The sequence below is a fragment of the Condylura cristata genome, unplaced genomic scaffold (genome assembly GCF_000260355.1).
Source record: "Condylura cristata isolate star-nosed mole 26May11 unplaced genomic scaffold, ConCri1.0 scaffold00006, whole genome shotgun sequence".
NCBI classification, from domain to species: Eukaryota; Metazoa; Chordata; class Mammalia; order Eulipotyphla; family Talpidae; genus Condylura; species Condylura cristata.
In genome coordinates this window covers 28483434-28499318 of record NW_004567107.1, presented here as the reverse complement: position 1 = coordinate 28499318, position 15885 = coordinate 28483434, and the positions used below count along the sequence as shown (strand labels likewise).

The 15885-nt window shown below is 34.1% G+C and overlaps 1 protein-coding gene across 2 annotated transcripts in view; it reads right to left on the bottom strand.

The window, feature by feature from the left end:
• UBQLN1 (ubiquilin 1) overlaps positions 1-15885 on the bottom strand; it is a 43575-nt gene that overhangs the window by 19145 nt on the left and 8545 nt on the right. For both annotated transcript variants that reach the window (XM_004677538.2, XM_004677539.2), the window contains exons 2-3: positions 2372-2523; positions 837-952 (exon numbers count right to left, since the gene is read on the bottom strand). In XM_004677538.2, coding sequence (XP_004677595.1) covers positions 837-952; positions 2372-2523 — 268 coding nt within the window. The remainder of the gene's footprint in view (positions 1-836; positions 953-2371; positions 2524-15885) is intronic.

Here is a 15885-nt window from a genome sequence, read left to right as displayed (position 1 = left end):
AAAAAAATGAACAAGGCAGGACTCCAGGGAATACCACCAACAGAATTAACCAGAGAAAAACAGTAGTATGAGTTTAAAAAAGAAAAAGAAAAAGAAAATTTCAAGGAAAGATTGTCAAGTGGATATTGGATTAAAATCTGCAGTGCCCATTCAATCTGGCAAGCTAAAAGGTCAACTGTGACCTTTATCAAGGGCGTTTTCATTGAAGTGATAGAAGCAAATAACTGAAAAACTTTTCCTAGACGAGATAAAAGGTATGGTCCCTGAAACTGTACCTACGGGGGAATTAAAAAAACCTCAAGGTTTTATACTTGTAATACAACTCCAATGAAGGAAAAGCAGCATTAAACCATGTATTTAGTTCAATTTTTGTTAGTTTAGGAATACTATATTCCCCAACAAAATCTTCCAAAGAACCCATAGTACTGGTAAATAATAAAATTTACACAAGAAAAGATGGCTTATTCCCAGGCCATGTGTTCAAAGCAACTAGGAGATCACCAAGTCTGATCCTTTCATTTGATAAATGAGAAAATTAAATTAAAGGGGCTAGGTTAGGATTATGCCATGATTAAAACAGATGTACATATACTCCTTTATTAAAAAGAAATGTTCACTTATAGAACATTTATTAAGTGTAAATTTAAGATTATAAAGCAAATCTGTATTCTAATTCTTCAACACTGATATAATCCTATACAATTATAGGAGTATATTACATAAATTTTTGTAGTTGTTTTTGAAGTAAATGAATATTTAATTCTATCATTCTATCCAAAACTGTGGGGGAGAAAGCTTGTTTTTTTGTTCCTACAAAAATGACTGAAGATGCTTACCTAAACCAAAAGGATTGCTAGTGGTAGAACCAGAGGTGGAGTTACTACTAGGAGCTGATGATGCAGTAACATTACTTCCACTGCTATTTGTTTGTTGAGCTGAATGATCCTGGGACCTAAGGAAAAATCATTAAATCAAGATGTACACAGCAGAGCTAATTTATAAAAGAATCTCTCTAAGTTTTGATACCCAGAAATAAGTTTAACTTTCCAGACCAATTCCACTTACAAATATCCTAAGATAATTAAGAAGTGAGTACACAAAACAGTTAAAACTCTCACTGAATCCAAACCATACTTCAAGTGCCCTTCTTCAAGTATAAAAAGTATTTCATTAATTTAAATCATATTTATTATATAAAAAGAGATAAGACTCATAGAAGAGAATCTACTAGCCAAACCCACAAAGCTTGACTAGATAACGCAATTTTTTTATCTTCTAAGTGCTCAAGGATTGGGGGGTCAGTCTCACACATTTGATACTGTTAAAAGTAAAATAAGACACCCCACCAACAGAGGGTTGGGAATTCAATACAAGTAATAACTCATTATCACTTAGTATATTATCTTTTAATAAAATGGAAACCCCTTCCATCTGATTGATTCTAACATGTACATTTTTTAAAATTTTAACATCTCTGAAATCAGGCACTATCTTACAATAGCCAACTGCAAGGTACCAATTGTCATGCTGCAACACATGACTAAATAAATACACCACTGTATCACAGATGTTGTGTTTAATTACCACAAGTATTTTCAAAAGATTGCACCATTAATAGCACTAAAATGAAGTTATTATGTATATAAGACAACGGGAATAGGAGGAATGAATTTATATTGGTGAAGCAAGTATTTCTTGCATAAGGAAAACAAACCAAAATTTAAAGAATAGATGTTAATAGCTTAGAAATACCTAGAGAAAATATTTTAGCACTTTTTCAAGAAACTCTGCTCTACTAACACTCTTGACAGTACAGCATCTCCTGTCATATAGAAAATATGAACACTGAAGTGTTCAAAAGAATTGGTGTGAAGTAGTCTTAGGAAGGCCTTGGCCAATTTATTTTATGCATACGTTCTTTGCATTTATACCTAAAGATATGATAAAATACCATATCCAAGTATATCTAAAGTGATTCAGTATATATAAAATTTTAAGTGAAAAGAAAATGTAACAATTTAACTGGCTATATTGTTTCTTGTACAAAAAACTGATAATGCTTTGTATTTAAAAAAATATGATTATTGATTTGTGGCTTGCCTAGGAGTCTTTCTCTAAGTCTCCCTAAACAAAAGCATTAATGGAAAATAAGTTGCTACTTCTCTAATTCAAATAACTTAGATGACTCTTACTAATAACCTTTTCAAAATATCAAACATGTAAGCATCTAGCATTATGAGTAACATCAGGTTTTTAAAAAAACATCTGTTGCTAAGAACAACAGCAAATGAGCTTCAAGTCACTTAAATGACAGAGAAGGTGAAACAAACTTTATTCAAGGCTTAAAGCTGTTTGTCTTCTGAAAACATACCTGTTTTGTGTTTTGATGACAAGGTGAACAGTAAGTCCATCATGAATTCCATGCTGACTCAAAGTATCTTGATCTTTTAAAATTTTTCCAGCAAATATCAACACCAGTTGGTCAGTATGTGACTTAAAACGTTTAGAAATTTCTTCCTTGAACTAAATAAGACAAAATAAATATTACAGATATTTGCCTATATAATAGTATCACCTAACTTCTCAAAGTACCTCAAAGAGGTCCCTACTACTAGTATTCCAACAATTAAAACTATAAAGATCCACCTTTTCTATGTTATTTTCTTCATCTTAATGAGTGCTACTCCTGCACTCATCTCTAATGCAAAGGTTTTTTCACAGGTGCACAGATCCTATACACAATTTTCTGCTAAGACCTAATAATCACTTCACAGTATCCTTACCTTTTTTTATCAATATGTGCTAGATGTAATTCAAGTCATACACAGCTCTTACCAAGCAACCTACTGCTCAGATGTCCCCCTCCAGTCCTGTTCCTTTCTAGTTAAATATATACATAGCCCACCCCCATATTCTTAGCTAGTATACTACTGATTTCCATCTCCCCATCTTTCATTCAACATTTATTAACAAGCAGTTTATGCAGATGCAAAGATACAATTTCTTTTCCCTTAAGGAGAATAGTTCAATGAAAGCTAAAAAAAACCCCACAGAGTACTGAGGATACAGAGTAATCATTCAAAGGCTTTCCAGTAAAATCTAAAGATTAGGAATAGCCAGGGAAACCCAAAGAAAGGGTTACTGGGATAAGAATGAAATGTAAAAATGGCAGGAAAAAGTAACACCATACTGTAAAACTTATTCTATGCTTAGATTGGTGTTTCTCAATCATCTACAGAATCCACTGTTCAAATCAAGAAATTTCAGGGTTTAGCCAAGGAATCTATATTAATACACCACCCCAGGAACCAGCAGGTTGCCATTTTAATTATAGCTATCTTAGTGAGTGTGAGCCATTTTGATATGCATCCCCCTGTGTTTATCCATCTGATTCTTTGGGAAACTGTTTATACAGGTACATTTCCATTTTAAGTTTATTTTAAAAAAAATATTGAACTATAAAGATTTTTATATATTCTAGAATACAAGTCTCTTACCAGACATATGACTCACAAAAAGAAATTTTAAAAAAAGGTTTATTTTTATTTTTATTTATGCATACAAGAGCAGGGTGTAGGCTAGCCGTGGTGAGGGGAGGAATGAGGATTCACCAGAGTGGGTAGACTGACTATACACTGCTGAGGGGGTTAGCAGGCAAGACAAGAGAGGTCTGCTGCACCATATGGGTCAGCTCGTTGGCTGGGGGATTGCACTTGCAGTTGTGCTGCAGTGGCATAGCTTCATTGTGCTGAGTCTTAACCCCTTGCACTGTCAGGGAGGCCCCAAAACCAAATCTTTTTTTAAACTTCATTTTTTGTTTCTATTGGAGTAAAATTCAGAAGCTTGACATCAGACAATCCTAAATGAATTTAGTAGGTCCAAGAGAACTGAATCCTAAACTGACAGTGCAGGAAGCTAAAAGCTAATTCAAAACCCAGAAGACTTGTTTAATACTCTGGTGATGAGGACAGGAGAAAAGGAGTGAGAGATGACTTACTGGCTAACATAGGAAGGGTTATCTTAAAATCTAAGAAGCAGACACAGCTCACGGCAAACTAAGCAGGCAACTGTCCCTCTCCAGATCCAACAAAATACTGGAGGATTCATTTTTTTCCCTCATCTGGAAATGGAACAGAGGATCTCTGGACTTCAACATACCACGAACAATATTAAACAAAGAACAATATTAAGCAAAAGAACAATATTAAACAAAAGCAGATACTCTGATATAATGAGCTTTCCCATCCAGTCAGAAAAATTTATAATACATACTATCATCAAAAAAGAATCCTAACTTGTCTAACAGAAAAGAACTTAAAGAAATGGACACTAAGTTTTTCCAATTAGTCATTCTACAGCAGTAGTTCCCAAACGGGTTGGAAGGATGGGAATCTCTATGTGTTCGGTGGGCCATTAGGCAATGTCTGAAGGCATTTCTGGTGTCCATCAGAGTTAACTACAAATGGCAATTTTTTTATATATTTTTTTAAAGATTTATTTATTTATACATACAGAACTGGGGTACAGGCCAGAGGCTCAGGGATGGTGAGAGGCTTCACCAGAGACAGAGTGGGGAACAGAACAGGCAGATCGACAAAGTACACTGCTGAGGGGAGCAGCGGGCGGGCCAGGAGAGGTCTGCCACGCCATGTGGTCACCTCCGTGGCAGGCGGGAATCGAACTCATGTGGAAGCGGCTTTAGATTCTCAGTGCAGTGCTTTAACCCACTGCGCCACCAGGGAGGGTCACAAATGGCAATTTTTAAGTAGAGATCAACAGCTCCAGCAACAAAGAATTATTCAACTCAAAATGCCAATAATAATGAGACTAAGACACCCTGCCCTAGAACTGTACTTTTCAAAATGTCTCCAGCACTATCCATTAGTAGGTTAACTTAATGAAAGTGCAATTACTCAAGACCCCAGCTCCAGATCAATTAAAGCAGAAATGTTGCTGAGGAAAGGACCTGGCAACTTGTGGTTAACAGGTCTCTGAAATTATTCTGAAACAAAGTTTAAAAACTATTGTGTGCTCTAGCTCTATCAACAAATTTTCCCCCAAAGAAAAACTGGACTGATAAGCATATTAAAGTGTCATCAAAAGGAAACAGCACATAAAATCAACAAAATTTAAGGGTCCCCAAAAGATAAATTGTTAAAGGGTGTAAAACAGAGAGGAAACTGTGGCTGAAAATGAAACTTGTTCTTTTCAAATATACATAACTCATTTACCAAGAGAGAACATAAATTGAATAATAAAATGAACCTTGAAATTTTAAAACAGTTGAAGTCATATGTATTCCCCCCACAATTAACGGAATAACACTATAAGTCACTAACAGAAAAGTGTCTGGAAAACTCTCAGGTAAAATAAAATACTTATGAATACTTCCTGAGTCAAAAAAAATGTTTTCAGCCAAATGAAAATTAAATTACTATCAAAACTTTTTTTTGAAATGCAGTTAAGTAATACCTAGGGAAATTTACAGCATTAAAGGTTTTTGTATAAGACGATCACAAATCTGTACTCTAAGTATAAATCTTGATAAATAAGAGCAACTGAAGCCCAAAGAACAAAAATTAGAGCAGAAACAGGAAAAAAAAATATCTTTTAAAGTATCAGTAAACTTGCTAAGCTTCTCACTAGACTGACCCTACCCCACCTCCCCCAAAAGACACAAAACTTCACAGTATGGGAAACAACAGAAAGGAATTACTCCAGTCCTTGCAGAAATTTAAGGCAGGGAAACTCCATGGAACTATTTGATAGCTTTGATGAATTGGACTGGTTTTTAAAAAGACTCAAGCAACCAAAACTCATTCACTCTATTCAGAGAGTAGAAAAACACTGTCTCAGTTTTTACCCTAATGTCAAAAACAAAAGAGACAGGAAAACTACAGACCAGTAATATCCATCATAAAATTAGATGTAGAAGTTCTCACCAAAACATTAGAAATTCAAGTCTACCAATACAGAAATATGAAGCGAAAATTCATAATGACTAAAAAGGGGGTTATCCTGGAAACAGGAAGCTAATAAACATTTGAAAATCAATTCCAAATCGCTCACACACACACAAACCCCACACAATCTTATCAATTGGTAATATCTGACAGCATTCATTCATACAAAACTCACAGCAATCAGGGGATTAAGAAATATATATTTAGACCTGATTGAACTGATACTGTTAATGTCGATAAAACTGCTAATGTAGAAAAACATAATACAGTAATAACAATTGTATAAATCTGTTTAAAAAAATCTACAGTTAACATCATTAGTGGTATACAAATGAATGCTTTCCCTCTAAGATGAATAAAAAAGCCAAGGGTATTCCTCACCACTCCTACTGAGCATTACATTAAATGTCCTAGCCAAAGCAACAAAGTACAAACAAGGAACGGAGGTGTACTTACGTGTACTTACCATAAGAGAAGAAAAAAGAAAGAGGAAATATACTGGCCCCATATATCCATTATCAGTCCCCAAACCTTATTTGCATTCCACTTTAAAGAGAATTTTTCCCAAATGAATGAGAAACAAATCAGACTGGAGAAATTATGTACAAAAGATACATTTGGAAAAGGGCTGTTTTTCAAAATATACAAAGAAGTTTTAAAACAATTAAGAAACGTACAAGTGGGCAACACTTTAACAGGTATCCCACTAAAGACATACAGGTGGCAAATAAGCATATGAGAAGATGCCATATGCTATTAATTAAAACAAGATACCACCACACACCTATCAGAATGGCCAAATCCAAACATCCAATGCTAGCACAATTACAGAGAAACAAGAACTCTCAGTGGAAATCAAAATGGCACAGACGCTTTGAAAGACAGTTTGGCATTGTCTTACAAAACTAAACATAATAGTTCCAACTCAACACAGCAAACACACTTTTATTTACCCAAAGGAATTGAAAAAACCTGCACATGGATATTGACAGCTAGCTTTATTCATTCACTGCTAACTTGGAAGTAACCAAGAGGTTGTTTTAGTAGGTGAACAAATTGTTCCAGACAATGAAATACTACTCAGTGCTAAAAAAAGATGAAGAGTACTGTACTTAACCCCAATTATTTTCCCAGCTGGAAGAAGCTGCCACAGTGCCTACTTACTTTACCACTCTTCTGTCATGGACCGTGACAACAAAATCTCTTTGGACACCTGGCATTACTGTCCATCAAAGGTCAGTTGGAAGGACCCACAGTCCTTTCCAAATGAAACCATCTTGAAGGCAAATGTCTTCAAGAACTATGAAATTATAAAGCTGATAGCACCTTGAAAAACTAACTACACATTTCTGAGTGTGCAAAGAATCTCCAAAGCCTAGATATGAAAAAAATGTAAGTACTGGCGGGCCCTCCCTGGTGGCGCAGTGGGTGAAAGCACAGCACTATGAAGATAAAGCCACTTTAGCATGAGTTCAATTCCTGGCCAGGGAGGTGACTCACATGGCGTGGCTGACCTCTCCTGTCCTGCCCTCTGCTCCCCTCACCAGTGTACTTCCTCAGTTGACCTGCTCTGAATCCTCTCACTGTGTCTGCACCTCTGCCCTGTACCCCAGTTCTGGATACATAAATAAATAAATCTTAAAAAAAAAAAAAAGTAAGCACTGTAAATTACTATTTCCCATTCCTGGAAAGCTTGGTTTTCTATTTAATACAATTTATGCCAAACCAGCAAACAAACAGGGATTAAGTCATGAGGAATAATTTGCAGCGCCTAAGACAAGAAGCCGTACTGCAACTATGTGTGAAAACTTTTGACCTTCAGAATGATAAACCGAGGAAATGATGTACTTGCTTTGTGAAGAAATAATTCATAAATAAGCAGTCTTTCAGGATCTGGGCAGTAAAGACTGCCTAGACAGATACTGTCTCCACAGCCATAGATAGTGTTCTACTATAAGATGAATACAATTCTTTGCCTTTATTTCATTAAGTTTTATACAAAAGAGAGAAGAGATAATGTCTACAATTGAAAAGCACTTTCTCAAGGGAGGAGGTAGTTTGTCAAGGACTGATGAAATTTTCTGCATTAACTTGGTGCTTGATAAAAAAGATAGTAAGAAATTTCTGACATTAAAAGCATGAAAAGGCATGGAGAAACCCTAAAGAGAAAAGGCATGGAGAAACCTTAAATGCCTATTAATAAGCCAAAGAAGCCAATCTGAAAAAGAAACATACTGTATGGTTGCAAATATATACATTCTGAAAAAGAAAAACTATGGAGACCTTTAAAGATTGGTGACTGCCAGTGGTTAGGGAAAGAAATAAATAGGCAGAGTATGTGTTACTGTGTATTTGTCAAAACCCACATGATATGCAAATACCAAGAATCTTAAATTATAAAATTTGGGTAATATGTCAGTGTAGGTCCATTGTCTATCAACTTTAACATGTTAGGGTGGGAGTCTGACAGTGAGGGGGAATGAGGAGTCTGAAGGAGAGAGGGAAACAACTTTTCTGTTCAATTTGTCCTGAAACTAAAACTCTTTCCCAAAAAATTAAGTATATTTTTTAAAAAGTAAAACTGTATAATTTACACTGCTAAGAAGTTCTAAAACATCAGGAAATTTTGAACTGATTAAATTAAGACAGTATTACTTATGATAAGCCAGAGTTCTTGTCTGTTATTAAAGATACATGCTGAAATATTAAGGGGTAAAATGATAAAATGTGTAAGAGATGCACCAAAATAATGAAAAGGGAAAAGGCCTTAAAGGAAAGTATACCTGAAACAAGAATGTCTATGAGACTGTCAAAGCTGGATTAAGGACTGATAGTGTTTAACTTATTAATATTTATTTTCTATATATTGGAAATTATAATAATTATAATAATAAAAAAATTTAAGAGAACAGGAAACCTAAAGTTTTACATGAGTGAAAAATATCTGACAATGAAATTTAATTATTTCCAAACACACAAAATGAGAAGATGTTACTCAGCATAAGACCATATGAAATATGATGCCAGATGAAGGAAATTAAAATATATAAACATGAGTAAACTCAAATTACAATCTTTAGGGTTACTACTAAAATAATCTTAATACTACTAACCTAGTAAGGGGAGCAAATGAAATAATACTAAATAACCCAAAGCAAAGAGTATATGGAATAGACAGAAACCAAGTAGTATACATTGGTAAACATAAACAAAATTAGTGATTACAAAACAAACATTTTTGCAAAAAAAAAAAATGTCTCAAAAAGACATTTGCCAGACTGGACTAAAAATAAAGAAAGTATATGCAAACACTAGAGAAAACTGATGAGACAATTCTAAATGACAAAAATAGATTTTAATTCATAATTCATACATATTCAAGTCATAAGATAAAAAATTTAAACAGTGTCAAAATATGTAATAATTTGGACCCTCCCTGGTGGCGCAGCGGGTTAAAACACAACACTAAGAAGCTAAAGCCACATCAGCATGAGTTCGATCCCCACCCCAGAGGTGACCCACATGGTGCGGCAGACCTCTCTTGGCCCACCCACTACTCCCCTCAGCAGTGTACTTCATCAACCAGCCTGTTCTGCTCCCCACTCTGTCTCTGATGAGTCCTCTCACCGCCCCTGCATTTCTGCCTGTACCCTAGTTCTGTATGCATAAATAAATAAGTCTTTAAAAAAAATTTAAAAAGAACTACAGAGAGGAAAAAAGAACAAATCCAAAAGTATAGTACTATATTTTAGTGCATTTACCTCAGTAACTAAGAAAATAAAACAGGCAAAAGGACAAAGTTGAGAAGGATGTGAAAGATATGAACAATTAACAAATGACTTTACTATCAAATATAGGACCAATGTACCAAGTAATGGCAGAATAAGCATCATTTTTAAATACATTTACAAAGTTAGATTATACTGAACCTTCAAAAAGCTTAAAGCTTACCAATTATATACCACACTGTCAAACAATACCCAAAAAATGCTAGTGTTCAATTGAAAAACATGTCCTAAGGTGATAAACATAAAGATTTGCCATGAAAAAAGGGAATTATCACTAATAAAAAAATAGAGAAAATATCTACAACACCAAAAACCAAGAAAGCAATCCAGATTTTATAGAAATGACTACATATCAGCAAGAAACAATTCAACTGAAAACTGATATATGAACATCAAAAAAGACTGCAAGAAACAATTCAACTGAAAACTGATATATGAACATCAAAAAAGACTGATATATGAACATCAAAAAATGAAATCAAATGACTGATAAACCAGAAAAAGGCTTTAATCTCAACTAATAATCAGGTAACTTCAAAATAAAATCAGGACACCCACTGAATGACTCCATTTAAGACAACTACAGAATTTTGCAGAAAAGGTGAAGAAACTAGAATCCACATACAAGGCAAATAGATATGTAAGCTGGAAAAAAAATAAAAGATATGTAAGCTGGTATATTTTGGGAACTATTACATAAGAACTAAATATACACTTATTACTACCTTATTATTAATAGTTACTATTAATATACAATAGTTCTATTTGGGGATTTTAGCTAAAACATTATGTGTCATGGGTTCAAAGTTTAAACCAGTATTCTGTATTATTAACCAAAAACTTAAAAACAACCCAAATGTTCAAGTTCAGGGACAAACCGTGATACATTTAACTAACAAAATATTATACATGACAACATATGAACTAATCACAAGCCATCATGAATCCCTCAATAAAAAGCAAAATCAGCCAATCACAAATAAGCCATAACTTCATTTCTATAAAAAATGAGAAGAAACTAAAAGTGAGACTAGTGGTTATTTTTTGAGAGGTAACTGTAAAGGATCACAACATGACTTCTGGGAAATTGATGTTCTCTTTTTCTGATTTTTATGCTGATATAAGGGGCTTACATTTTTTGTGTGTGCATTCTTCTATACTACAATAAAAAGTTTTAAATTTAATTATGAATTCCCTACACATAAGATATAGCAGAAAGTTAAAACATATGTGGATAAACATTACTGAAGATCATTTTCAACTGACTCAACCAATCAGAAAGTTAACACATAATGTTTTGGACAGGTTTCATTATGGAATTGAAATGAAAATGCCCCAGTTTTAGGTAGTAGATTAGAGAGGATAAAAGACACATTAAGCATCAAAAAATAAGAGCTGGCAGCCCATAAGCAAATTTGAGACCAGTTAAGACTTGCTGTCCAAAACAGCCATTCTCAAAGTTTGTAAGAAGAGCAGCAAACAGTTGGACACTTACTATTATTTACTATGTGAGTCCTCCTAAACCATAAATTGTCACTGCTGACATCTGAAGGACAAATGGGACTTTCTAGGCAGGCTAAGGCTTCTCTACAGTGTCCTAGACTGTTCCCAAGGAATACGATCTATGGCACAGGTCAAAAACTAATCAACATTTTATTGAACAATTACACTGTACCTGACCTAACATACATTATTTCATTCAATCCTCACAACAAAATTTCAAGAAATCAAACAAGTCCTGAAAGATCTGTTCAAAGAAACCACTCTTACAGTATTACAGCACTTTTAAAGATAACATTATCAATAACACTAAGGTCTTCATGAACTCTTGGTTTGGAGAGGTACCTGAACTAACACAAGTATTCATTTACAGCACTTGATAAACATTTTGTTAAAGATTTGATATAGCTGTACTTCTACTATTGTGCAACAATTTGTACAATCTGACTACCAGTAGTAATTTTAAATTCCAAACAATGTCAAACAAATATTAAAATCACTCCAAATAAAATACTAATACAATACTGATTTATTCTGAGAAAATTACCCAAGAATTGCAGAAACCAAGCAATTAATAACTTCAAATTCAGCTATCCCCCATTCCACTTGAAACAAAAGTGAAGTCTTAATTTTAACTACACCCTATCAAACATAGACATTTTTCCTATATAAGACATTTTTCCTAAATAAACAATCTTTTAAAAACTATCCGAATATGATCAATTTAAGCAATGTCATGTTTTCTGCAGGAAAGCCAAATATTCTGCACGTACTTCATCCTCACTTTTATTCTGCACCCTAAAAATGAGTAGAGGAAAATAATTTCAGTTTAAAATGGCTTCATATTTCCAAAAATCTTATCTCTAAGATTTAAACTTGATTCTACTTAACCAGACAAAAAATCAGAAACTAAGTAATAACCATGACTAAAAAATCCCCACAAATTAGCAATCTTAGAAATCCTCAATCTGCTTTATAATAGAGGCAGTTCAGATATAATTATTCTACAGAAACATAAAACTACAATAAATTTCATAAAATGTTTTTACCAACTAGAGAACCAAGAGGAATTTTGTAATTTCCCTTAGTTATTACCAAGTTACCTAAACAGATATATTTACTTTTGTTCTTTAAGCACATGGAGCCACTACTCACTCAACGGGAAAACTACAGGACAGATGGGCTCCAAATTCTTATTTTCATAAATGTCTATCTCCTACTTTAGTCTTGCATATCAACCTATAATAATAACTAATAGGCCAGAAGAGTTGAAAACTGAGACTTAACACTTTAACCACAAATACAAAGATTCTAATATACCGCTCATAAGTAACTTAATTACTTGCAATCAACCCAACATGTACAAAACCTTCAGCAACCTTTCATTTTCAGAATTTCAGAAAAAGGTAGGTGTTTCTGGGTAATTACAGTGGTGGGATAACTACATAACAACATGAGAAAAAAATTAACAACAACAAAAAAATATTAATATATATAAAATAGTCAGGTATTTTATGTCAGCAGATTTTCCAGGTAATTAAAATTTACCCCAATGTGAGCACCAAAATTATTTTCTATCTAGTGAATATAATTTAACTTTTTGGTAATGCAGAGTTAATTGTGAGTCCTTCTGTCCTGCAATATAGTGGTATTAATCCAAACCTCAAAGTGTCCTGTATTTACTATTTTACCAGATAAGACATGTCTTAACAACATACCTCCTTCTCTCCACCCTAATCTGCTGTTCTTAATTAGCAACTAATCAGAAATTATAAAATCACATAAAACAATGCTAAAAGAACTTGAAATGATATTCTGAAAGGAAAATACCTAAAAGTTAGTGTTACCAACTTTTATGATAACCAGTCTCAGCTGCTCAGGGCCCTTTTAGCTGTTCTTAATTGTTTGGCGGGAATATTTCCCCTAGTATTTCCAAATTAGGAGTATTTTTGAGATACGCAACCATTTTGCCATTTACTAGCTGAGGGACCTTGCAGATGTTACCGAACTATCTCTGAGCCTCGGTTTCCTCAGTAGTAAAATGGAGATATTTTATTCTGCAGCAAGACAACTCACATACCTCTCAATTCGCCCATCAACAGTGCAGAATAAACATCTCCATCTTACTCACAGGAAACCAAGGTCTGACACTGAAGTAAACTTTAAGTTGGTATTATCATTTAAAAAGAACACATCAATATGACAAATTACAATACCTAAGCAGCTCTGAGAAAAGGACATCATCTTACAAATATAAAACAAAACAGTGTCATAAATGTTACAGCGCATTACCATAAAATAATTTTTAAAAAACTGTAATAAAAATATGACAAACTTTTCACTATTCGCAAATTAGGATATTCAAGTTTTCTTCTACTGCAAACACTTAAAACTAACTCATTGGCAAACAAAAGGGTACAGGAGGGAAGAAACCAATTCAACCAAAACAGAAAAACTCTTGAGTCAGTTACTTTTTACATAAAATCTCATTACGGCCCTTCCTGGTGGCAGAGGAGGTTAAAGTGCAACATTCCCCCAGCTGCATGAGTTAGATCCCCTGGCAGGGAGGTGACCCACATGGCTTCTGTCCTGCCAGCTGCTTCCCTCAGCAGTGTGTTTCAATAGATCCACCTGTTCTGTTCCCCGCTGTGTCTCTGGTGATTCTCTCACCTCTCACCCACACCTCTGGACTGTACCCCAGTTCTTGTATGCATAAATAAAGTTTTTACAAGTCTTATTAAATCCTTCAGACAATATTTTGAAGTAAGTCACTTTCACATTTAAAACGCTGTCTGTGTGGCTCAAAGGAATAAAGCAGCTTGCCTCAAGTCAGATTTCTCAAATTCCAAAGTTCATGCTCTCTGCCAAATGCAAGCCACATTCCAATATACTTAGCTGTTAATATGCCAACACTTTTTCCTTTCTCAAATTAATAAAATAATCAAAACAAAAAAATATGACACATATGCCAATATGAAAAGACTGCAAAGACACAAATACAAAGGAAAAAGTATTGGTAATGATCCCATCTGTTATCAGGAATAAACTGAAAATTCCACATGAGTGTACATATAAACACTTTCCTGCACAGAATCGCATGTGTGTCTTATGCATATACTATTCACAAATTAGGAATTACCTGTATATGTCCATATACAGGTAGTATTTTTGAGTGAGCACTTTTTATTTCCTAATTTTCTGATCTTAAAAGCAACAGCATAGGCCCTCCCTAGTGGCGCAATGGGTTTAGGACGCAGCATTGCAAGCTAGCAGCAGCTGCTTCAGCAAGAGTTGGATCCGCAGCCCTGGAGGTGACCCACTGGCGCTGCAGAACGCTCCAGTCTTGCCCACTACTCCCCTCAGTAGTGTACTTTGTCGGCCTGTTCTACTTCCCACTCTGGTCTCTGGTGAAGCCTCTCCCCGCCTCTCCACTTCTGGCCTATACCCCAGTTCTGTAGGCATAAATAAGTCTTAAAATAAGTAAATAAAAGCAACAGCATACATAATATTAAACTATTTGTATCCTGTATTAAAAAACATCCTTATGAAAACTATTTTCAAAACTTAAAAAAAATTTTTTAAAAACCATTCTACAAAGTCTAGAAATCTGTAAACAGCTGCTGAGCCAGTAAACCAAGCAATCAATGCTGTCGTGTCTACATAACATCATACTACAGGACATCAAACTAATAAATTACATGAATTTACCAGTAAAAACTGGATCAGTTCTTCTAGTAGTGAGAATATTATGCTAATATGCATGTTTTATTCATACCCATAATGAATGGAATCTGGTAAGTATGCTAGCCCAATAATTTTTACATAAAGCAGCAGATTTGTAAATGATATTAACTGTAGTCTCTTAAAAAACAGCCATTCCCAATTTAATGAGTTTCTGCATTTTTATCATGAAGAGACTCACATACAAAAAAAAACACCTGAAATAATTTCCTTATTTAACTGAACCAATAAACATTTTTCTAGACAAACCACATTTTAAAAATATTCCCAAATTAAATGCAGAATACTGCAAATAATTCTGTAAAGTGCTATTTGTTCATTCATTGAATAAATACGGTAATTACTCAGCATGAGCCAAGAACAATGCTAGGCACCATGGAATAAGCAGGTAAAAGCGAAAACATCACTAAAGTTCTTAAAGCATGGGGAAGCAAAGCAAAGAATAAAAACAACCCTTATGCTCTATATAATCACAAAATGGTATCAGAGGTTTTAACTGTTGATCTAATTTAGGTATGTGTCCAATCACTCTCTGATTAACTACCATTTAAATAAACTTACATATTAAAAAGCCAGCCAAAGTCAAAATTAGTGCATTTGAATATAGGCTCCACTACTTAATAAGTATTATGAATTTGATCACATTCATTTTTTAAAAGAAGTTACAGTATTTTCATCATAAAATTATGAAACTCAAGGTATAGTAATACACTATGTTCTCACAAATCAGCAATAAATACTACCTACTGTATTACTGTCAGCAGTATTTACAAAGATCAGAGGGAGAAAGCTAGTGATATTTAGAGGAAAAAGACAACATATGAAGGGCTGAAATACAGCAAAGAAAGAGGGAAAAGTATGTAAGTGCAAAAGGTATGACAGTGACATTAACT